Here is a 23,519-nt window from a genome sequence, read left to right on the forward strand (position 1 = left end):
TATATATATATAATTTATATATACTACATATACAACCAATACTAGAAATGCTTACTGAAATAATTTTTTAAGAATCTCATTCTTCACTTGTGGTTGAGATGGTGGTGTTCATTTTCCTGACTTTGGGTGTGCATGTCTGAGGATCTCTTGAGTTTGAGGCCAGCCTGGTGTACACAGTGAGTTCCAGGATAGCCAGGACTACACAGAAAAAATTATTATTTGTGTGTAACTATTTTGCCTATATGTATGTCTGTGCATCTATGCATGCTTGGTGCCTGTGGAGGACAGAAGAGGATGTTGATCCCTTCAACCTAGAGTTACAGATGGTTGTAAGCTGCCATATGGGTGCTGGGAATTGATTCTAGAAGAGCAGCCAGTGCTCAGAACCACTGATCCATTGCTCCAGGCCCTGGCCTAGAATGTTTGACTTTTTTCTCCCTTTTCCTTAGTGGTCTGATTGCAGGTGTGCACTGCCATGCCTGGCAGTCATACCACTGTCTATTTCCAGGATATTCTCATCATCCCAAAGCAGAAATTCTATAATCACTTAAGTGTTTCTCTTTTCTCTTATCAGCCTTTGGTTACCTCTATTTTTCTGTCATTATGAATTTGCCTATTGTTGTAGAATGTTATTTTAAGGTGTGTTACTTTTATTTATGTTGCATTTGTTTAACTCTGTGAAGCTGTGTTACTGTGCCTGTGTAACACACCTGATGGTCTAATAAAGAGCTGTATGGCCATAGCAAGGCAAGAGAAAGGATAGGTGGGGCTGGCAGGCAGAGAGAATATATACAAGGAGAAATCTGGGAAGAGAGATCTAGGAGCCAGAGAAGGAGAAGGACTCCAGGGGCCAGCCACCCAGCTAAATAGCAAGTCACAGAGAAAGAGTAAGATACAGAAGTGACATAATAGGAAAAGCCCAGAGGCAAAAGGTAGATGGGATACGTTAAGGAAAGCTAGCAAGAAACAAGCCAAACTAAGGCCAGACATTCATAAATAAGAATAAGCCTCTGGGTGTGAATTTATTTGGGAGTTGGGTAGTGGGCCCCCAGATAGAGCAAAAACTAACAATAATAGCCTCTTCTAGGTATTTCATGTATGTGGAATCATACAACTTTTCTTTTTATATAGCTTATTTCACCTGGCATGTTCATCCATATTGTAGTATGGATGAGAACTTGATTCCTTTTGATAGGTGAATACTGTTCTGTTGCCCACATTTTGTTAATATATTCTTTTGTTGTTAAAAATGGGCTGCTGTGAATGATTGGTGTATTGGTATCTGTTTGCATCCCTGCTGTAATTTTTTTGGGGGGGGGGGTGGGGTATAGAGTTTTTTCCCACCTTGGGCACAGAGTTGCAATATCTTATGATCCACATTTTGAAAAATGGTATATTTGAGGCCAGACAAATGACTCAGTGGTTAAGAGCACTTGCTGCTCTTATAGAGGGCTGGGGTTCAGTTGACACCACCCAAATGGTGATTTACAATCATCTGGAACTCCAGTTCTAGTAGATCCAGTGCCCTGCATACAAACTATTCACCTATATACATGCAGGCAAAACATTTGTGTTCATAAAATAAAAATAAGTAACACCTTAAAATAATAAAATGTTATGTGTATGTAACTGTGCATATATTTTAATTACTGTTGTTTTTGAGACAGTCTCATGTACATGTAGTCCGGGCTGGCCTCAAAATTGCTGTGTTGCTGAGGGTGACCTTGAACTCTTTTTTTCTTTCAAAAGAGTTTCTCTGTGTAGCTGTCCTGGAACTCACTATGTACACCAGGCTGGCCTCACACTCACAGATATCCACCTGCCTCTGCTTTTGAGTGCTGGAATGAAAGGTGTGTGCTATCACACCTAGCCTTTTTTTTTTTTTAAATTTTGTGTTTATGTGTCTGTGAGTATGCCCAAGGAAGCCAGAAGAGGGTAGGGGTTGGATCCCTTGGGAGCTGGAATTACAGGTAGCTGTGAGCCATCTGATAGTGTTGGGAACCCAACTTGGGTCCTCCAGAAGAACGAAGCAGCAAGCACTTTTCACCTTGGGCCATCTCTCTAGCCCCTAACATTTATATTCTCTCTCCTGTGTGTGTGGTGGGGTGGGGCAGGGGCATTAGTGTGCTGTGGCGAGTACATGTGGAGGTCAGGGAACTAGTTTTTGGAGATCTATTCTTTCCACTATGTGGGTCCAGAAGATTGACGTCCAGTCTTGTGGCATGGAGGCAAGTACCTTCACCTGCTCAGCCCTCTTGTTGGCCCTCCTTTGGTTCCTTTTTTTTAAATAAATTATTTTATTTATTTATTCATTCGTTCATTCATTCATTCATTTATTATGGATACAGCATGTATGACTGCAGGCCAGAAGAGGGCGTCAGTTCTCATTACAGATGGTTGTGAGCCACCACGTGGTTGCTGGGAATTGAACTCAGGACCTCTGGAAGAGCAGCCAGTGCTCTTAACCTCTGAGCCACCTCTTCAGCCCTCTTTTTAAGTAGTCTGGTCTCTCTGCAGCATTTGAGTTCTCACTTACATTTTCTCTGGTCTCCACGTGTCTTCATATTTAGTGGTTGTAAACTGTTTTTCAGGCATCTGCAGCCCTGGCTAGGAAGAAGGGGAAAGGTCTGCATAAGGACGTGGTTATCTTTTGGCACAAGAAGAAAATAAGTGAGTTTTCAGTTATTGTTTCCATGGTCCGCTGCTCTATGCAGGCCCTTGACGTTCAAGTGTGTGTTCTCCAGCGCAGTGGCTAGCTCCAACTGCATCCCACATCTCATAGTCGTTTCTCTAAACCTTGTTCTGACCCTTGTGTCTTCAGGTCCCAGCAAAAAACCTTTTTCCCTGAAGGAGAAGAAGCTTGGTGACGGTGAAGCCAGCCAAGGCAAAGAGGACCCCCCCTTCCAGCACTCCCCTCTTGGCAAGCCCATAGTGAGGCCTGCAGCTGGCAGCCTGCTGAACAAAAGGTGGGATCTACCTTTCTTAACAACTGTCGTGAAAGAGGAGAGAAGCAGGGGAGGCTCTGAGGGGCCGTGGGGCAGGGACGGGAAGAGCTGCTTTTGAATCCCCTCCCCGATAGTGAGCATGGTCAGAGGGATGGTTTTGGGACAGCCAATCTGAGCACTTGGCAGCTTCAGGGGCGATTCCGTTTTATTCTGATATTCCCCAGGAGCTAGGATTTTGAGAAAACCCTCTTTGGACTGTGGCCTGTGGTGCCCCGGCACTGCTGATAGGCTTAGTTGTTCCTCAGTCAGCACAGCTTTTTTGTTTGTCTAGGGAGCTCTTTCCCTGAAGCGTATCCTCTAGGTGGTCTCTTTCACACTGGGCCTGCTTTGACAGGTCTCTTTAATCCTGTTAGTCTTTTGGCCAATACCTTGTTTTTCTCACTTTCTAGTTTGTAGTCCACAGCTTAGTTGCTGGCCTGCTTTTGGTCATTACTTTGTCTCCCTTTCTTATTGTTATGTGTTTGAAGTTTATTTACCATGTCCATGCCTGGAGCCTGTAGAGGTCAGAAGAGGGCGTCAAATTCCATAGAATAAAAGCTGCTGTTTGGAACTTGGTGCTGAATGAGCATGGATCCCATTTACAGTTACTTAGTTCTTAGCAGCTCCTTGTCTAGAATCACCCTGCCCCTCATGGCCTTTAATAACCAAAATAAACTGCATTAGTTAACTGTGAATGGATGACAGAGCAGATGGGGTCAGGGCCATTTCTCAGAGCATGGGAGTGTACTGTGTCACTGGGTTCTCCGTCTTCTAAAGGACGGTATCTGAAAAGTACAAAAAAGCCTCCTGATTCCAACACAGGAAGAAATGCTCCGTCTGTGGCGAGCTCTGTGCCAAGCTCTGCACTACCCATTTATAATCCTCAAAATAGACATCCCTAGCTTTAGTTTTTAATTGCTTGTATACATGTACACATGTTTTATTTGTATGTATGACACATGTATTCAGTGCTGGAGGTGGCCAGACGAGGGTATCAGACCCTCTGGAATTTAGAGTTATCAGACAATTGTTAGCCACTGTGTGAGTGCTGGGAACCAAACTTGGGTCCTCTGTAAGAGCAGCAAATGCTCTTAACCGCTGAGCCATCTCTCCAGCACCCTTTCCCTCTTTTTTTTTTTTTTAGATATGGTCTTATCTCTTTCAGACTAGCCTGGGTCCTCTGTTGCATCATTTTTCCCGTTCCACCCACCCCCTTTTTGATACAGGGTCTCACCTACACCAGACTGTCCTAGTATTCATTGTGTAGTGGAAGATGGCTTCGACTCCCCTTATCTCCTGTTTCCACTTACTCTGTAATGGGACTATAGGCATGTACCACCACACCCGATGTATGAAGTGCTAAGGCTTGAACCCAGGGCTCTGCATGCTTGGCAAGCACTCTCCCAACCTGAGTTACATTTCTAATCCCTTGTCTCATTTTTTTTTTTTTTTTCCTTTTTTGAGCTGAGGATTGAACCCAGGGCCTTGTGCTTGCTAGGCAAGCGATCTACCACTGAGCTAAATCCCCAACCCCCTCAGTTTTTTTGTTTGTTTTTGTTGAGACAGGGTTTCTCTGTAGCTTTGGAGGCTGTCCTGGAACTCACTTGGTAGCCCAGGCTGGCCTCAAACTCACAGAGATCCACCTGCCTCTGCCTCCCGAGTGCTGGGGTTACAGGCGTGCGCCACCACCGCCCGGCCATTTTTTTTTTAAAGTATGAAATATTTCAGAATTATTAAGAGCCGGTAAATCTAATATCTTTGTTCTCAACACTGTCCCCCCTTTCTTAGGGTCTAGCTAGATGCTCAGCCTAACCTCAGATTACTGGCTCAAGCAATCCTGTGTCAGCCTTTTTAAGTTGTTGGAGCAACAGCTTTATTTTTTTATTTTAATTAAAAATGAAAGAAATCTCATCACCAACTTTGTTTAGGTTTTGTTTTGTTGTTTTGATTATTTTGTTTTATTTGAGGGGAGGAGAGTTGAGACAGGGTCTTACCTGCCTCTCTGATTGTCCTAGAACTCACTATGTAGACCAGGGTGCCATCAAACTCATAGAAATCCCCCAGAATCTGTCTCTCTAGTGCTGGGATTAAAGTCATGTGCCACTGTGCCTGGCTGGCTTCTTAGGTTTTGATGCTGTACCTTCTTAGCTTTAGATGACCAAAAGGTCTTGAAAGATTCAGAAGTGGAAATGATACAAGGGCCATGAATGTGTTGCTTTCTCTGTAGCTCTCCAGTGAAGAAACCAAGCATTCTAAAGATCCACCAGTTTGAGGCAGACCCTTTTGATTCTGGATCTGACGGCCCCGAGGGCCTTGGTTCTTCATGCGTGTCGTCTCTTAGCACCCTGATAGGGACTGTGGCTGAGACATCGGAGGAGAAGTACCGCCTTCTGGACCAGAGAGACCGAATCATGCGGCAAGGTATGGTGCACAGAGACGGAAGTTCCAGAGTCCCTGGCAAGGTTGTGAGGCAGTTTCTGGGGAGCCACAGCGGCTCCATGGCCGTTGAGACTTGGGATTTCTTCTATGCCATGACTGGTATGACTTCCTGGAGGTGGGAGCTGTGTGTGTGCTAATGTGTGATAAGTGTGTATGTTTACATATGTATAGGAGTACGTGAGGAATTACGATGATTGTTGGGAGAGAGGGAAAAGGTGTTTGTAAGGCAGAAGTGACAGATGATGCTCCATTTCAGGCATTGTTCCCCTTTGGAATGTTCAACTGTGAATATATTACTTCAAACAATGTTAAATTAACATTCCAGAAATATAGCGAAAAATCCATGTACTCCTTACAATTTTCTTTCTTTCTTCTTTTTAACTTTTTTCTTTTTAAAAATTTATTTTTATTTCATGTGCATTGGTGTTAGGCCTGCAAGTCTGTCTGTGGATAGTGTCAGATCCCCTTGAACTGGAGTCACAGACTGTTGTGAGCAGCCATGTGGGTGCTGTCCTGAACTCATGTGACCCAAGCTGGCTGCAGAAGCTCTTTTTTTTTTTTCTTTTTGACAGAGCTGAGCACCGAACCCAGGGCTTTGCGCTTGCTAGGCAAGCACTCTACCACTGAGCTAAATCCCCAAGCCCTTGCAGAAGCTCTTGTCTCAGCCTCCTGAGTGCTGGGTTATGGGCAGTATGTTTGTTTGTTTGTTTTCTCTTTTCTTTTTGTGAAACTACACTTTGGTGAATCTTAGTACTCATGTGGTACACATGCTGTTGCCTTTGGCTTGGTATCTTTAGCTCGGGTGAAGAGGACTGATCTGGACAAAGCAAGAGCATTTGTTGGAACGTGCCCTGACATGTGTCCTGAGAAGGAGCGGTACTTGCGGGAGACCCGGAGCCAGCTAAGCGTGTTTGAAGTGGTCCCAGGGACTGATCAGGTAGGGTTGTGTCTAATGAGCTTTGTTATTTTTTTTCATTGTTTTGATTTTGATTTTTAAGAATATATTTATTACTCTGTAAATGTGTATGTGTGTGCGCGCGCACATGTGTGCTACAACGTGTGTATGTAAGAGGATAACTTAGAGGAATTGGTCTCTCCTTCACTATGTGGGCTCTGAAGATCGAACTCAGGTCATCAGGCTTAGTATCAAGTGCCCTTACCCATACTGAGCTATCTCGCTGGGTCTCTATTTTTTGTTTGTTTCTGATTTTGTTTTTTGAGACAGGTCTCTATGTGGTCTTAGTTGTCCTGGAACTCATTTTTGACCAGGCTTCCAAGTGCTGGGATGGAAGGCATGCACCACCCCCAAGAGGCACTACTTTTGTTTTTAATGTTGACCTTGAGATGTGTTCTGTTCCTAGAAGCCCCTTTACCTGTTAGGTCTGTGCTTTGGGGTAGGCAGATGGGTCTTCACACATTCCTGCTCCTGTGATACTCTTGACTCGTTGTTATATTTGCCTGGATTTATATTATCCTTAAAATTTGTCACCTTTGGCTGGAAAGATTGCTCAGAGGTTAAGAGCAATGACTGCTCTTCTAGAGGTCCTGAGTTCAATTGCCAGCACCCACATGGTGGCTCACAACCATCTGTAATGAGATCTGGCAACCTCTCCTATATACATAGTAAATAAATAAATCTTAAAAAAAAATTGGTCACCTTTAACAGAGCATTTCCATTGAAAAGCTATTCCCAAGCATTGATCTCATGTGGGTGTGTATGTGATTTCTTCCTGCACTAAAAAAAAAAAATTGCCATGAAACAGTTTGTTCCCACTCCTTGCCCCCAGGTAGACCATGCAGCTGCTGTGAAGGAGTACAGTCGGTCCTCTGCAGATCAGGAGGAGCCCCTGCCACATGAGCTGAGGCCCTCAGCAGTTCTCAGCAGGACCATGGACTACTTGGTGACCCAGATCATGGACCAAAAGGAAGGCAGCCTTCGGGACTGGTACGACTTCGTGTGGAACCGCACACGGGGTATACGGAAGGTATCGTCTCCCTTCAGTCAAATAACTAAGAAATCCATGTATATTCACAAATGGAATTTTTAACTTTTTGTTTTATATAGTTATTTTTATCTGAAACAAAAATATAATTTTCTTTGAGCCATTACAAACTGTATTTGATTGTGTTACATGGGGGGTTAGTTTCAAGTTGAAATGTAATTCAACTCATCAGCATAATTTTTTAACAAAGTTGACTTTTCATGGATCATGTGTGTATATGGCTTGTGTGTAGTGATCAGTGTATGTGTGCATGTGTGCATGTGTAATCCTCCCCTCTAATCTGAACAGGACATCACACAGCAGCACCTCTGTGATCCCCTGACGGTGTCTCTGATCGAAAAGTGTACCCGGTTTCATATCCATTGTGCCCACTTCATGTGTGAGGAGCCCATGTCCTCCTTTGATGCCAAGATCAACAATGAGAATATGACCAAGTGTCTACAGAGTCTGAAGGAGATGTACCAGGACCTGAGGAACAAGGGTGTTTTCTGTGCCAGTGAAGCAGAATTCCAGGGCTACAATGTCCTGCTCAATCTCAACAAAGGAGACATTTTGAGGTGTGTTTTCAGAGTCAGAAGTTGGGCTTTGATGTATTAGAAAGTCCATGGTGCAGTTGCCAAACTGAGCCAGGGGTCAACAAGTGCCCGCATGTACTGAGACCAGCATGCCGTGTGTAATTCCTTCATGTTCATCCTGAGAGGGACCCTCTCAGTGACACAGCTGGGAGACAGGACATGGGAGGTAGGAAGTCAGTCCCCTTAGTGTTGTTGGCAGTTCAGTTTCCAGAATGTTTTGTTGGTGGCATGTATTAGAAGGAAAGTTAAATGAAATCAAACTGGATAAGTTACTGGAGGGAGAGAATTTGAAATGCTGGGTCGATATGTCAGTAGACCTTTAGATAAGAAAGAATTACTGTAGATTTGTTTGCACCCATGTTTGATAAGCTAAACTCTGGTAGCCATTGCCTCCTTTTAGTTGCAAAAATCCCTTATTTATATTGAAATTAGCTGTTTTGTGTTCTTTCCCTCTCTCCCTTCCTCCTCCTCCTCTCCTTCCTTTCCTCTCTCTCTTCCTTTTGACATAATCTCACTGTGCAGTGTGACCTAAGTTGGCCTCAAATTTGAGAGTTCTTGCCTTCTGAGTGCTGGGATTATATTTGTGCACTGCCATGCTTCACTGAAAAAAAAAATTTTTTTTTTTTTTGGTTAATATTTTCTCCAAGAACCTATTGTTGTAGGCCTATATGTATGATTGACTTAAACTTTGCAGCAGATAACAAGTTGTAGAAATTGGCTGGTAGTCTCTGTGACAAACATTTGCACCCAGTTTGAATAATGCAGTTAAAAAAATTGTTGCGGGGGCAGCTGTTTTTTGAGACAAGGTTTCTCTCTATTTCTAGAACTCACTCTGTAGACCAGGCTGGCCTCTAACTCACAGAGATCTGCCTGCCTCTGCCTTCCAGGTGCTGGGATTAAAGGTGTGCGCTACCACGCCCGTCTAAATTTATTTCAGTTACTGATGTTACTTTATTTCTATCTTTTATGTGTATGGGGGTTTTGCCTGCTTGTATGTTTGTGCACCATGTAGTCTTGGTGCCCAAGGAAGCCAGAGAATGGCATTGGAAGCCCTGGAACTGGAGTTATTGTCAGTTGTTAGCTGCCTCATGGGTGCTGGGAATTGAATCTAGGTATTCTGGAAGAGCAGCAAGTGCCATTAATAGCTATACATCTCCAGCTCCTAGTTATAGTTTTGCTTTTTTGGGGGGGTAGGGGTGAGACAAGGTCTCATTGTATAGACCTACCTGGCCTAGAACTTGCTTTGTAGACCAGTTTGGTCTTGAGCTCACAGAGATCTGCCTTCCTCTGTTCCTCAAGTGCTAGGATAAACAGCATGTGCCACCATAGCCCATTCCCTATTTTATTTTATTTTTCATTTTTTCTTTTCTTTAATTTTTTGAGACAGAGTTTCTCTGTGTAGCTTTGGTACCTGTCCTAGGTCTTGCTCTGTAGACCAGGCTGGCCTTGAACTCCAGAGATCCAGCTGGCTCTGCCTCCCAAGTGTTGGTATTAAAGGCGTGTGCCACCACCGCCTGACTATTTTTCATTTTTTCAAGACAGTGTTTCTCTGTGTATGCTGGCTATCCAGGAACTCGCTCTATATACCAGGTTGGTCTTGAACTTAGAGATCTGCCTCCTAAGTGCTGGGATTAAAGGTGTATCCACCATACCCAGCCGTTTATCATCTTTTTAAGTTCTTTCTTTATTATTATTTTTTATTGTATATAGTGTGTGTCTGTGTAAGCATATGCATGTGAATGCAGGTTCCTGTAGAGACTAGAGGAGGATGTCAAATATCCTGGAGTTGAAGTTACATGCAGTTGAGAGCCACCTGACATGGGTGCTAGGAATTGAATTCGGGTCCTTTGCAAGAATAGCAAGTGCTTTTAACCTCTGAGCCATCTCTCCAGCCTCATAGTTTATTATCTTTTTAAAGAAAAGCTTTGTAACCACACCTGTAATCTTCTCCGAAGTTGAAGGTCATCTTTGGTTGCAGAGTGAATTTGAAGCCCATCTGGGATACACAAGATTCTATGTCTAAAAGAAAAGAGGAGGAAAGACAGGAAAGAGAACCCGTGTGTAGCAGCTGAGTGTGCCAGCGGTAGCTCTGATTATGGAACTTAGACTTTGGTGGTTGTCACCATTCAGACTGCCCGTCTCTGTATTGCTGAAGTCTAGCTGTTTTCTCAGAGTGACTTACATCACCATTCTAATGCTCGTGCCTCCTTCACTTACAGGGAGGTTCAGCAGTTCCACCCTGATGTTAGGAACTCCCCCGAGGTGAACTTTGCTGTCCAGGCTTTTGCGGCATTGAACAGTAATAATTTCGTGAGATTTTTCAAACTGGTCCAGTCTGCATCTTACCTGAATGCCTGCCTGTTACACTGTTACTTTAATCAGGTGAGTGGAAGCACTGCTAGCAACATAGGATCAAAAGCAGTAACTGTTGAGGTGTTGACATGCTTCTCTTTTCTTGTACTCTTACAAATGGGCAGCCAGCAGTCAGCTCATGGAGCCTGTCACAGCCCAGCAGGGCATTTCCGGTTTAGCCATGGATGGTGGGCTACCCTGGATCTCCACTAAGAGGGACCATGCAATGGGAACAGTTCTGTGCCTCACATAGATCCTTTAATGACAGGTTGAGTTCAACACTATCATCTTTCATGAAAACAAACCCTAAGCCACAAATCCTATAGTGTACAAAATCCTTAACTTTGAAATTGTTGGTATTAATAAAATTATGAGAGGACAGCTAGGATAACCTAGGGAGACTCTGGAAAACACAAAAACCAACCAACCATTTTTGAGTGTTAGGCTGCTGATGCTGAGTCCATTCATATCCGAGTCCTGTTTTTCCACTCTGTCCTGTGCTTGGCATTGGGACTACAAAGGCATTCAGAAGACCACCTTATTTTATGTTTTAAATTAAGGAATTTCTTATAAGTTCTTGATCTTAGTTCCAGTCTGTTTGTTAGCTCCATCTCTTTGAATTGGCTTGGAGATTCCAGTAGAGGGCCAGCTTAGTCCTGTACAGGTGTTGGCACAGTGAGAAATGACCAATGTAGATACTGGCACAGTGAGAAATGACTGATGTAGATATTGGCACAGTGAGAAATGACTGATGTAGATGTTGGCACAGCGAGAAATAACCTATGTAGATGTTGGCACAGTGAGAAATAACCTATGTAGATGTTGGCACAGTGAGAAATAACCTATGTAGATGTTGGCACAGTGAGAAATAACCTATGTAGATGTTGGCACAGTGAGAAATAACCTATGTAGATGTTGGCACAGTGAGAAATGACTGGTACTGTTCCTCTTCCCCCAGTGTGCTCTTCCCATGAACATACTGTTTCAGATGGGCATGGAGAGATTCTGCTTGGCCTCTGCTGATAGGAGAGGGCCTGTCTGGAGGTCATTGTCCACACACACACATACACACACACTCCTAAATGTAAGGACAGCCTGCTCAGTCTGGGTAATTATACTTGTCTATACGTTTTCAGGGCTGATTAGATAATCAGTTGATGTGCTTTTCTTGAGGAAGCTTGCTTCTTCCCACTTGTAGTTACCGGTAGTTCTTTGTATAGGGCTGAGGCCTCCTTGACTTTTCCCTGTTCACATTAGTGTGTCTGTTGTTGTTCTTGTTCAGCTCATGTGTAATAGTCATGTTGGGGAGACTTCATGGATATAGCTTCTGCTGTCTGTAGTAGACACAATCTCGTGACAAACTCCCCAGTTCTTTGGCTTTTACAACTTTCCGCCCCTTCTTCCACAGTGTTCTCTGAGTGTGTGAGTGGTATTGTAGATGACCCCTTGGGACTGGACTCAACAGCTTTGCATTTTGATTGGTTATGTTTTTCTATAATTGTCTCTGTCTGCTGCAAAGAGAAGTGTCCTTGATGAGGGGTAAGGACTACACAGGACAAATATTTAGTAAAGCAGCAGTTACAGGTTCTCCTCCAAGATCCATAACTACTAGCCCTAGGTAGTTGGCTAGGTTTCCTGTACCAGGCATGATTTCTCTCCGACTGAGCTGGTCTTAAATCCAATTAGAGAGCTGTTTGTTACCACCAAGGTATGTGTGCCATAGGGTTATTGGTTTATATGTGTCATAGCTGGCTGCTTTTGGAAGCTTGCATGGCGCCTTCTGGTACTATGAAAGCTAGTTCTCAGGGAAGAAGCATTCAGGTCAATTTCAGCTCAGGGGCCTCTTGGTCCTGTGTCTAAACTGCATGGTGTTTTCAGCAGTAGGTATGGACTTAACCTTCCACCTCTGGGGAGCAACCAAGGGAGTCTCTTGGAAAACCCTGACCAACGGCTCCCAGAAGGGCTTTTTTCATGCCTGGTGCTGACATTTCTATTATATATAGTCTTTGGTTCTTGGAGGGAACATTGTAAGCTCAGATGGGAAAATTTTACTTAAGCTATATGTTTGTTTATGCACTAGCTTAAGTGTACTATAGGTGTTTCTACTTTTGTTAAATAAATACTTATCTATCTATCTATTTATTTATCTATCTATCTATTTATTGAAGCAGGGTCTTTATGTAGCTCTGGCTGTCCTGGACCTCTCTATGTAGACCAGGCTGGCCTTGAACTCACAGAGATCCACCTGCCGCTGCCTTCCAAGTGCTGGGATTAAAGACGTTCATCTCTCTGCCAAGTTTTTTATTTTTTAAAGATTTGTTTCTTTTTTGTATTTTAAGTGTATGAGTATTTACCTGCATGTATGTCTGTGTAGCATGTGCATGTAGTGCTCATGGAGGGCAGAATGGGGTCAGATCCCCTGGAGCTGGAGTTTGTGAGTTGCTGCATGGGCACTGGGAACCAAACCTGGCTCCTCTGGAGGAGCAGCCAGTGCTCTTAACTGCTGAGCCGCCTCTCCAGCCACTGTTACAGGTACTTTTAGGTAGCTAGTTGATGGTTGGATCCCTTACAACTTTTTCAGACATTTTTATTGTTATATGTCCTTTCTTCCCTCCTCACTAGTTAGAGCCCCATTCTCCTCCTTCCCCATCTGTATCTGTACCCGGCCATTCCCCTCCCTATTGCTCCTGCACACCCTATGCCTGCAATGCTCTCGTTTGCTTTGCTGCTTTCTGTGGTTACTGTGGGCTGTGTACTCACAACCTGAAGATTTGACGCCAGGCTCCTCAGATGAGAGAAAACATGCAATGCTTGCCTTTCTGAGTCTGGGTTACCTCACTCAGTATGACCTTCTCTAGTTTCATCCATTTGCTGGCAAAGTTCTTAATTTCATTTTCCTTTATAGCTTAATATGGTATTCTGTAATATATTTTATCTCACATATTCATTATCCATTTGCAAGTTGAAGGACACTTGTTAGGTTGTTTCTTTTTCTTAGCTATTGTGAATAGGTGAGTAGTGAACATGGCTGAATAAGTATCTGTGGAGTAGGAAGTCAAGTCCTTTGGGCATATGGTAGGTTTATTTTCAGCATTTTGAGACTTCTCCACACGGGTTTCCATAGAGTCTGGACCAATCTGCAGCCTCACCAACAGTGAATGACAGTTCCTCCCCACAGCTCCTCCAGTATTGATTGTCAGTTTTTGTTGATCTTGGCCATCCTGACTAGGGAAAGATGAAATCTCAAAGTTGTTTTGATTTGCCTTTCCCTATTTGCTAGGAATGATGAACATTTCTTGAGATATTTCTTAGGCATGTTTTTTTCTTCATTTGAGAATTCTCTGTTCATGTTCCAGGCCCCCCCCCCCTTTTTTTTTTAAGTTTTTTTGAGACAGGGTTTCTCTGTGTAGCTTTGTGCCTTTCCTGGATCTCGCTCTGTAGTCCAGGCTGGCCTCGAACTCACAGAGATCTGCCTGGCTATGCCTCCCGAGTGCTGGGATTAAAGGCATGCGCCACCACCGCCCCTCCCAGGCCCATTTTTTTAATGGGTCAATTTTGTTGTTGTTGTTTTTGATTCTTTGTTTTTTGAGTTCTTTTGTGTATTCTGGATATTAGTCCTCTGTCAGATGTATGGCTGGCAAAGATCCCCTCCCATTCTGTGGCTTCCTCTCCATCCTGTTGATTGTTTCTTTAGCTTGTTAGTTTTATGAAGTCCCACTTGTCAGTTGTTGGCCTGGAACATGAACAGAGAGTTCTCGCCTCCCAAGTGTTGGTATTAAAGGTGTGCATCGGGGCTGGAGAGATGGTCAGAGGTTAAGAGCACTGACTGCTCTTCCAGAGGTCCTGAGTTCAATTCCCAGCAACCACATGGTGGCTCACAACCATCTGTAATGAGATCTGGTGCCCTCTTCTGACCTGTAGTCATACATGCTGTGTACATAATAAATAAATAAATCTTTAAAAAAAAAAAATGCGCGACCACTGCCTGGCCCTTCTGCCTGACTGTATTCTTAATGCTGAGAGTACAATGGGAACAAAACCAACAGAATTCCTATTTCCGCACTACTGATGTGCTAGGAAGGAAACCAGAGCTAGAGCTGGTAATGCATAAAGTGGAGTACAGTTAGTAGTAGTTATGTACAAGGAGGAAAGGCCGCCTGAGGGGTGTGAGCTCTGCCTAGATAGGGAACCAGGACTGAGCTGTAGCAGGAGCTCCATATTGTGCAGCCAGCTGGCTGTGTTCTCTGTTGAACTGGGTTTCCCTCTGAGCTGACATTGCCATGGCTTCTTTCAGATCCGAAAGGATGCCCTCCGAGCACTCAATGTTGCATACACTGTGAGCACACAACGCTCTACTGTGTTCCCCCTGGATGGTGTTGTACGAATGCTGTTGTTCAGAGATTGTGAAGAGGCAACCAACTTCCTCAATTACCATGGCCTCACTGTAGCTGATGGGTAAGAGCTGAGACTGCACCTGTGCACGTCTTTTCTGTGCCCCGCCCCCCAACACGCATACACACACACACACACACACACACACCCACACACATACACACACACACACACACCACACCACACCACACCACACCACACACTTTTTAAAAATTCTGAGAAAGGACTACTTATTGGGCCTTTGAGAAGGCCTACTTTGTGTACTGCTTTCCTACTTGAACCTAGGGATTATTCCTAAGGCACACATGGGTCCAGACCAAGTTCATTCTTCTGTTTTTGTTTTGTTTTGTTTGAGATAGGGTCTTGCTGTGTAGACCAGGCTGGCCTCAGACTCACAGAAATCTGCTTCCCAAGTAGTATGATTAAATGTGTACACAACCAGGGATTTGAGAATAAAAAGAACCAGACCAAGTTCTTTTTTATTCCCAAATCACTGCTTTTCATCAGTTACCAGAGAACCTAAAGATAAAGGTTAGGGCTTTTCTACTCTGCTCTTTGAAGATTGCCTTTGTCCACCCCTGTTTGGCCCCTGCACACCTGGTAGCAGAGCTGGAAGTCCAGTAGGATGGGTCAAGGTACTCTGTACCTGTAATCAGGGCTTGGATGCTGTTGATGCTCACAAACTGTTTCCCAAATAATGGCACCAGTCCATTGGTCATTTGGTTGTGTTTCCTTGCCCGCTGCAGCTCTCCTTCCAGTCCTGTCCTCAGGGGAGTCGTGTGGCTTTGACTGTGGGCTGCCATCACTGAAAGAGGAGCATACTGGCTTATGTCACTTCACACATGGCTGTTAATGCCCTGGGTCCGTGATTCCCCGAGGCTGGACACTTACCTTCTCATATCTGTCCAGTCTTGCTCTACCAGGGGATCCAGTAGCTGGGTTTGAGGAGGCATAGCTGTCTTCTTTCCCTGCTGACTCCTCTCTGTGGGCTCTTCCTGGTCTGGGTAGCTGTGTTGAGCTGAATCGGTCGGCATTCCTGGAACCAGAGGGATTATCCAAGTCCTGGAAGTCAGTGTTTATTGCCCAGAAGCTGACTGTGTCAGTTGGAGAAGTCGTGAATGGAGGGCCACTGCCTCCTGTACCTCGCCATACACCTGTGTGCAGCTTTAACTCCCAGAATAAATACGTTGGAGAGAGCCTGGCTACAGAGCTTCCCATCAACACTCAGAGATCAGGTGCAGACACAGCAGGTGAGTGAACTGTAGTGTATTTTCCCCCTCGAAACCTCCCCGTCATCAGAAGATTCTGTAAGTGTTTGGAGGCCTGGCTCTTGGCCAGATGCTTAGATAGCTCTCACTTTGCCTGGATTTGGAGTTTTGACACCCTTGTTAGTGTTTATGATACCATGATACAGTTTCCACATAAAGCATGTATCATCCTCTGCCCTATACCCTTAGTTGTCAAGAGGGCCGTCCCCTCCTTAGGGTTTGGATAGCTCTGGTCCTTTCGTAGAGATTTTGGTTATGTGGTATGTTTTCTTTCTAGGAGGTGGGAGAAGAGAGGAGTATGAGGCCGAGGTGGATGTGCCAGCGTTGGCTCTCCTCCCACAGCCTCCCCCCGCACCCTCATCCACACCGGTGCTTCATGTCCCACCACTGGCCCCAGCTGTGGCACCCGGCCTTTTCCAGTCCTCCATGCAGCCTGAGCTGCTGTCTCCAAAGCCTGCACCTGTGTACTCTGAATCGGTAAGGGTCTTCTGAAGTAAACTTCATGAAGTCTGTAAACATTTACGTGAGAGGACTGCATTGCCTGTGCTCACTGGATAGGAGCCAGAATCAGGAAGGTGTGGGAGAGGGTCCTAGCCTCAGGTGGCAGAAGTAAGGCCATTCCTTCAGGGTAGCTGCAGAGACCCCATCTTCATCATAGCAGTCAGAACTGCACTTGAGTGGTTCCTACCACAATCCCGAGCTGAACCCGACATGTCTCTTCTGGCTGTTGAGTACTTGCTCATGTGTGACATCAGTGGCTGAGCTGACTAGGGCCTATGGGGTCACAGCACTGCTTTGTGTCTGTAGACAGAGGGTGGCTTTTGTTTTGAGCAGAACTTGTCTGCTGCTCAAGTGGGGGGACTTGATTGTGTCTTACTGGAGGATCAGGGAGTCTTGAGGGAAAGCCTAAAGGTCACAGAAATTGAGGATTTTGATGTGAACTGGAAACGGTGCTGTTGTGGCCACCTACAGGGCAGTCATGAGCAGGCTTGCCCTAGCCCCTCTGGAAGGCACCTTTCCGTTGTTCAGAGGTCTTCCTGAAGAACTATGCAGACCCTGCACTAAGGTCCCCGTGCTTTCCAGGAAAACTGTGAAAAACTTTCACAAATGTCCCCCGAGAAGGCTTCTCAAGATGTCTGCCTTGGCAGACAACCTGGTCCAACTCCTGTGCTGGTCTCTCCTTAGGACCTGGTGCAGGTGGTGGACGAGCTTATCCAGGAGGCTCTTCAAGTGGACTGTGAGGAAGTCAGCTCAGCTGGGGCTGCCTACGTAGCAGCAGCTCTGGGGTGAGTGGGACCTGACATGCCAGCCTTTCTTGCTCGGCTGATATTTGATCTCTGGGGACAGTCATGCCCTTCCTTATATATAAGCTGTTCTCATTCATCAATAAGACCCAGTTCTATGTGGTTAATATCCACAGTGCCAAATCCAAGGGCTTTGCAGCTCTCCAAGACCTAAATGTTACCTTTATTCTCTAGGCGGATGTAGTTTCTCTTGTTTCTGACCTTTCTTTTTCTTTTTCTTTCTTTCTTTTTTTTTTTTTTCAAGACAAGGTTCTCTGGAACTTACTCTGTAAACCAGGCTGGCCTTGAACTCACAGAGATCCGCCTCCCCAGTGCTGGGATTAAAGACCTGCACTACCACCACCCACCTCCGACTTTATTTCTTGTTAGCATGTGATTTCCATTTGTGATTCCTTTTTTAAATGTTTTGAAATTTATTTATTTACGTGTTATTTATTTATTTACTTGTTTATTTTGAATTTTATGTGTTTGAGTGTTTTGCCTGCATGTATGTGTGTGTATTCCATGCATGCCTGGGGCCTGCAGAGGCCAGAGGAGGGCATCAGCTCCCCTGGAACTGGAGTTACAGAGCATTGTGAGGTGCCATGTAGGTACTGAGAACCAAATTCAGATCTTCTGGAAAAATAGCTAGTGCTACTAACTGCTGAGTCATTTCTCTAGCTCTAGCTCTGAATTTTTTGTTTTTTTTTGGGGGGGGGTGTTACTTTTGAGATAGGGTCTCGTTATGTAGGCCAGGCTAGCCTCCAACTCATAGATCTGCCTGTTTTAGTGCTGGGACTAAGATATGCTCCACCATCCCTGTCCTGTAGCATTGAGTACCTGATCTGTCTTCCTCAGCCTCCTGAGCACTAGGATTGCAGGCGTGAACCACCACGTCCAGGGTGATGGTTCTTCCCCCTCCTCTTCCCATTCTTTACGTTTGTGCTTGAGTTGTAGGAGTTTGCTTCTTATGTTCTGGATGCTAATCTCTTATCAGACAGAATTTGCTTGTATTTTCTTCCATTCTCTGGATTGTCTCCCCCCTCTTCTTTTTTGTTCTAGCCTCTGCCTCCCAGATAAAGAGATTATAGGCACGCAGCAACATGCCTGCTGTATGCAGTATTGAGGCTTGAGCCCAGGGCTTTGAGCATGACATGTTAGATATATGCGCTCTACTAACTGAGCTACATCCCCGGCCCCTGGATTACCTTTTCATCTCTTAACAATCTCTTTAATGCACAAAACATTTAAACTTTTATGTAGTCTAGTTTTTCTGATTTTCCTTGTGTTGCCTGTGCTCTTAGGGTCTTACCTAAGAAATTGCTGCCAAATCCAGTGTTACAAAGATATTCATGTTTTCTTCTACAGGTTTTGTATCTTAAATTTAAGTCACTGTTTTGTTTTGTTGTTTTTTCTTTGTTTTTCTTTAGACTGGGTCTCAGTTTGTAGCCCTGGCTGGCATTGAACTCAGTATGTAGACCAGACTGTCCTGAGATGCTCAAAGGACCAATAGGACTTGGGGTTGTAGCTCAGTTTAACCATATTAGGGCTTCTCTCTCATCCCTGAGTCTGAGCAGTATACTTTATAAAACTAGTTTACCATTTCATTTACAAAAGTCAAATTATTTATGATAAGAGATATAATAAACCCCATTCATATTTTTTTACTTAGTTCTAAACTTGATTACTCTTTGAACCCCATTATAAATTAGATCCTTAGTTACATGATTTTAAAAGCCACAAAGTCATATGTATGTCATACATACTATATATATTCTTCTTCACGGTTGATGCTTCTTTTTTAAAGGAACTTTATTATTTATTTATTATTATTATTCGGGTTACAATACTTGGCATAGCGAATGCTTTAGTTGCTGAGCCATCTTCCAGCCTGTGGTTTTCGTGTGTTGAGCTGTCTGCATTCCAGTCACAAATCTCACTTGGCAAGAGTGCATGGTGGCTTACTTTTTTCTGAGTTTGAACGCCGTCTGCTTTGTTTCGTTAAGTGTTTCTAGTGCTGCTGTGGAGGATCTGATAGCAGCTGCAACCACAGGCATTTTGAGGCATGTGGCTGCTGAAGAAGTGTCCATGGAAAGGCAGAGAAGAGAGGAGGAAGAGCGACGGGCTGAAGAGGAAAGGTGTGTGTGGCCTGTTCTTGTAGCCGGGCACGGGGGTCAGTTTGTACCAGCCTTACCTGTGATACCCCTCTTGCTATTCACTGTGCGGCCATTCACTCTCTGACCCATTGAGCCATTCAGCACCCTCCTGATTTGACTGAGAGAAAGGTAGGGTGTGTGTGTGTGTGTGTGTGAGAGTGTGTGAGTGTGAGTGCGTGTGCGTGTGTGTGAGTGTGAGTGTGTGTGTGAGTGTGTGTGTATGTCTGTGTGTCTGTGTGTCTGTTTGGAGGTGGATGGCATATGTATGTGAATGCAGGTTCCTGTGGAGGACAGAAGATGGTGTCAGGTACCTGGAGCTGTAGTTACAGGCAGTTGTGAACAGTTCCATGTGGGTGTTACGACATGAACTCAGGTCCTCTGCAAGAGCACTGTGCCTTCTTAACCATGACCATCTCTCTGGCCCTCATTTATTTTTATTCCTAAGTATTACCTTTGTGCTTTTTTTCTTTTGCCCGTAGGTTGAAGAAAGAGAGAGAACTGGTGTTAACTCAGCTGAGCGAGGGCCTTGCTGCAGAGCTGACAGAGCTCATGGTGACGGAGTGTGTGTGGGAAACCTGCTCTCAGGAGTTAAAGTGAGTGACGTGCTGGGTCCTCCTGAGTGCCAGGAGTGTGGGAGGAGGAAGGGGGCACCATGGCCAAGTGGGTTGTGGTGTACGTATGTATATCAGGGTTACTCTTTGTAGCCCTGTCTGTCTGTAGACAGGCTGGCCTTGGCCTCAGACGTGCAGAGCTCTATCTATGTGGCCTCCCAAGTGCTGGCATTAAATGCATGCACTACCATGTCCCATGAAAAGCTTATCTTTTCGATAGCCAAATGTAATGCTGTTCTAATAGAGAGGCCCTCTGCTTCAGTCTCCTTATCACGGACCCTGCATACAGCGTGGGATGTGTCTGTTAGTATTTACTAGTAGAATCCCTTCTATACCAGGCTATATGCTGTTATTTTTCAAGTAAGAGAACCTTTCTACTTGTATATGTTAAGATTTCTTTGGACTTTTCACCTAAGAGTTTTAATCATTTTACTGTGAGTTTCCAGAAAGAAAGGATGCTGGCTGTCAAGGAAAACCTGTCCTTGTGCTTGTTTCCCTGAGATAGAATGAGCCTGGGGAACCACAGCGTACATCACAGCTCCCAGTAGATGGGGAGCCCACCCAGAGGTGGTGTGTTTTCAGTTGGTGGTTCTTTCTATTCCTGTTAGTTGGGATCCTGTTTCTCTAGTTACTAGAAGGAAGAGATTTCACAGAATGATGGCAAGTATGTCTGTTCTTTGAGGTAGAGTCACACTTAGTAGCCCAGAATAGTCTAGCACTCACTATGTAGCCCATGTTGGCTTGAACTTGTGGTTATTCTTCTACATCACCCTCCCATGTACTGGGATTAATTTAGTATGTTGGGTTGTTTTGTTTGTTTGTTTTTATTTGAGACAGAATCTCACTGTGTTGTCCTGGTTGGCCTAGAACTCACTTTGTAGATCAGGGTAGCCTCAAACTTGGAGAAAGTCACCTGCCTCTGCCTCCCAAGTGCTGTAATTTTAAAGGTGTGTGCTACCATGCCCAGCTAGTAGATTCATTAAAAAAAAAAAAAAAAAAAAGATTTATTTATTTATTATGTATACAGAAGAAGGCGCCAGATCTCATTACAGATAGTTGTGAGCCACCATGTGGGTGCTGGGAATTGAACTCAGGACCTCTGGATGAGCAGTCGGTGCTCTTTAACCTCTGAGCCATCTCTCCAGCCCTGAGATTCATTTTTAATCCCAGGAAGAAGTGTTAGGATAGATAAAAACCAAGGGCTTGATGATGTATGGGGAAAGTGCCCATGGTTTTGGCTGTCTTAGAGTTTAGCTTAGTCCTGAACTGTCTCTAGCACCACAGGCATGTGTTACTGGAAATGAGTGTTCCCTATTTAAGCTTACTTCAATTTTGTGACTTATGTGCTTGATAGTTTTTGTGTTGTCTTGCTTGATTGAATTTTGTTAATTAAAAATTGCTTTAGCTGGGCGGTGGTGGCACATGCCTTTAATCCCAACACTCGGGAGGTAGAGGCAGGCGGATCTCTGTGAGTTCGAGGCCAGCCTGGTCTACAGAGAGAGATCCAGGAAAGGTGCAAAGCTACACAGAGAAACCATGTCTCAAAAAACCAAAAAAAAAAAAAAAAAAAAGAACCCCCCCCCCCCAAAATGCTTTTTGGGGCCAGCGAGATGTCTCAGTGGTTAAGATTGCTTGCTGTTCTTCCAGAGAACCCACCTTTAGTTACCCGTACCTACATCAGATGCTCACAGTCATTCGTAACTCCAGCTCCAGGGACTTGACACCCTTTTCTGGCCTCTGCAGGTAGCCACATACATGTGGCATACACACATGCATCATTTAACATTGTCTTCTTTTTATGTCTCAGTACAGTGGTGCATGCTTGTTATCCCAGTACTTGTGAGGCTTGTTATCCCAGTACTTGTAGGAGAATCATAGGTTTGAGGCCAGCTTGGGCTACAAAGCAAATTCTAGGTCAACTGGGGTTAGCTAGTGAGACTCTGTCTTTAAAAAAGAGAAACCTCTGAGAGAATGATTTATCAGAGGGAAACCATTCTTAGTGCCACTAGTGTTTAGGGTGTATGTAAGGTACATCTAATTGTAGACACCTTATATTGCTGATGAGACTTTGGATTGTCCCAGTGGTCATTTAAAATTCAAATTCAAAGGCCCTTGTTGCCAAGCTTGATGACCTCAATTCAATCTCCAGAACCCACATAGTGGAATAAGAGAACTGACTTCTAGAAGTTGTCCTGTGAACTCCACATGTACCCATGGCACACTGGAATCCCCCTCCCCACTGAATTAAATAGAGTATGTGTGTAGGCTTGGAGTGTAAGCTCTTGCTTTGTTACTAATGCCAGTTCAACTGCCGGGTTCAGGTGGTGCTCTCCCCTCAGGTTCCTGGGCATTAGGAACTTTTGTGTAGGCTACCATACCTTGATGGGTTAAAGGTTTATTTTCGAATTGGTACAGTGGCCTATTTGAACTTGATCTGGCACCCTGTATGATAGTTTTCTTTTTTACTTATCTTTTCAGGTGTCTACTTTCATGTAAAAATAAAGGTCTTAAACTTTCTCTTGTAGTGGACATGCTAATTATATTTCCATATAAAAGTAGACTCCAGCTCCTTGGGAGTGGGTCCATCAGCCAAAACGAGGGTCTTGCACATGCTAGGCAGATGCCGTCCTGGTTGGGTTTCTGCTGCTTGTGATAAAGACCATGAGTGAAAGCAGTCTGGGCAGGAAGGGGTTTATTTGGCTTACACTACTACATCATGTTCATTACTGAAGGAAGTCAGGACAGGAACTCAAGGCAGGAACCTACAGGCAGGAATTGACACAGAAGCCAGGGTGGAATGCTGCTTATTGGCTTGTTTCTCCTTGTTTGATCAGCATATTTTCTTAGACACTCCAGGAATATGTGTCCTACATGTCCCAGCCGAATGGCACCAACTCCATTCTGCTGAGCTCTCAACATCAATCAATAATCAAGGAAATGCCCTACACGCTTGCCTATAGACAATCTGATGGAGACATTTTCTCAATTGAGAAACTAACCAGGACAGATGCTCTACCACATTCCCAGCCTAGACGCTTGCATTCTTAAAGCAAGCCCCTACGTTTCAGGGAGCCGTGGTGTAGCAGCGTCTGTGATAATTGCTCTGTATTCCAGGAGTGCAGTAGAGACAGACCAAAAGGTCCGCGCAGCCCGCTGTTGTGAAGCCATCTGTGCACACCTGGTGGATTTGTTTCTTGCTGAGGAAATTTTCCAGGCTGCAAAAGAGACTCTCCAGGAACTTCAGTGCTTCTGCAAGTACCTACAACGGTGAGTTCTTTGTTCCTTCAGAAGTTAGCCACCCACATGGAAGTCTTGCATCAGGTTCAGTATCTGTGAGCCATCAATTCCATTAGCCTGTGATGAAAGGCTCACAGCATATTCTGTAAAGAAGGAGTATCTGAAGTAGGCTTAGACTTTCAGAAACAGTTGGTTATACATGCGTGTCTTATGTTGTCA

The 23,519-nt window shown here is 44.5% G+C and overlaps 1 protein-coding gene across 1 annotated transcript in view; it reads left to right on the forward strand.

Annotated features, from left to right (window-relative positions):
* LOC118569516 (minichromosome maintenance complex component 3 associated protein) overlaps window positions 1-23,519 on the forward strand; it is a 52,713-nt gene that overhangs the window by 3,281 nt on the left and 25,913 nt on the right. The window contains 14 exon segments of the mRNA XM_036167350.1: window positions 2,592-2,670; window positions 2,822-2,966; window positions 5,212-5,405; window positions 6,221-6,360; window positions 7,211-7,408; window positions 7,715-7,983; window positions 10,221-10,383; window positions 14,648-14,808; window positions 15,754-15,995; window positions 16,291-16,490; window positions 17,199-17,299; window positions 19,303-19,434; window positions 19,932-20,045; window positions 23,178-23,330. Of these exon segments, the coding sequence (XP_036023243.1) occupies window positions 2,592-2,670; window positions 2,822-2,966; window positions 5,212-5,405; window positions 6,221-6,360; window positions 7,211-7,408; window positions 7,715-7,983; window positions 10,221-10,383; window positions 14,648-14,808; window positions 15,754-15,995; window positions 16,291-16,490; window positions 17,199-17,299; window positions 19,303-19,434; window positions 19,932-20,045; window positions 23,178-23,330 (2,291 nt within the window).

This window comes from Onychomys torridus, chromosome 18 (genome assembly GCF_903995425.1).
Source record: "Onychomys torridus chromosome 18, mOncTor1.1, whole genome shotgun sequence".
Taxonomy (NCBI): Eukaryota; Metazoa; Chordata; class Mammalia; order Rodentia; family Cricetidae; genus Onychomys; species Onychomys torridus.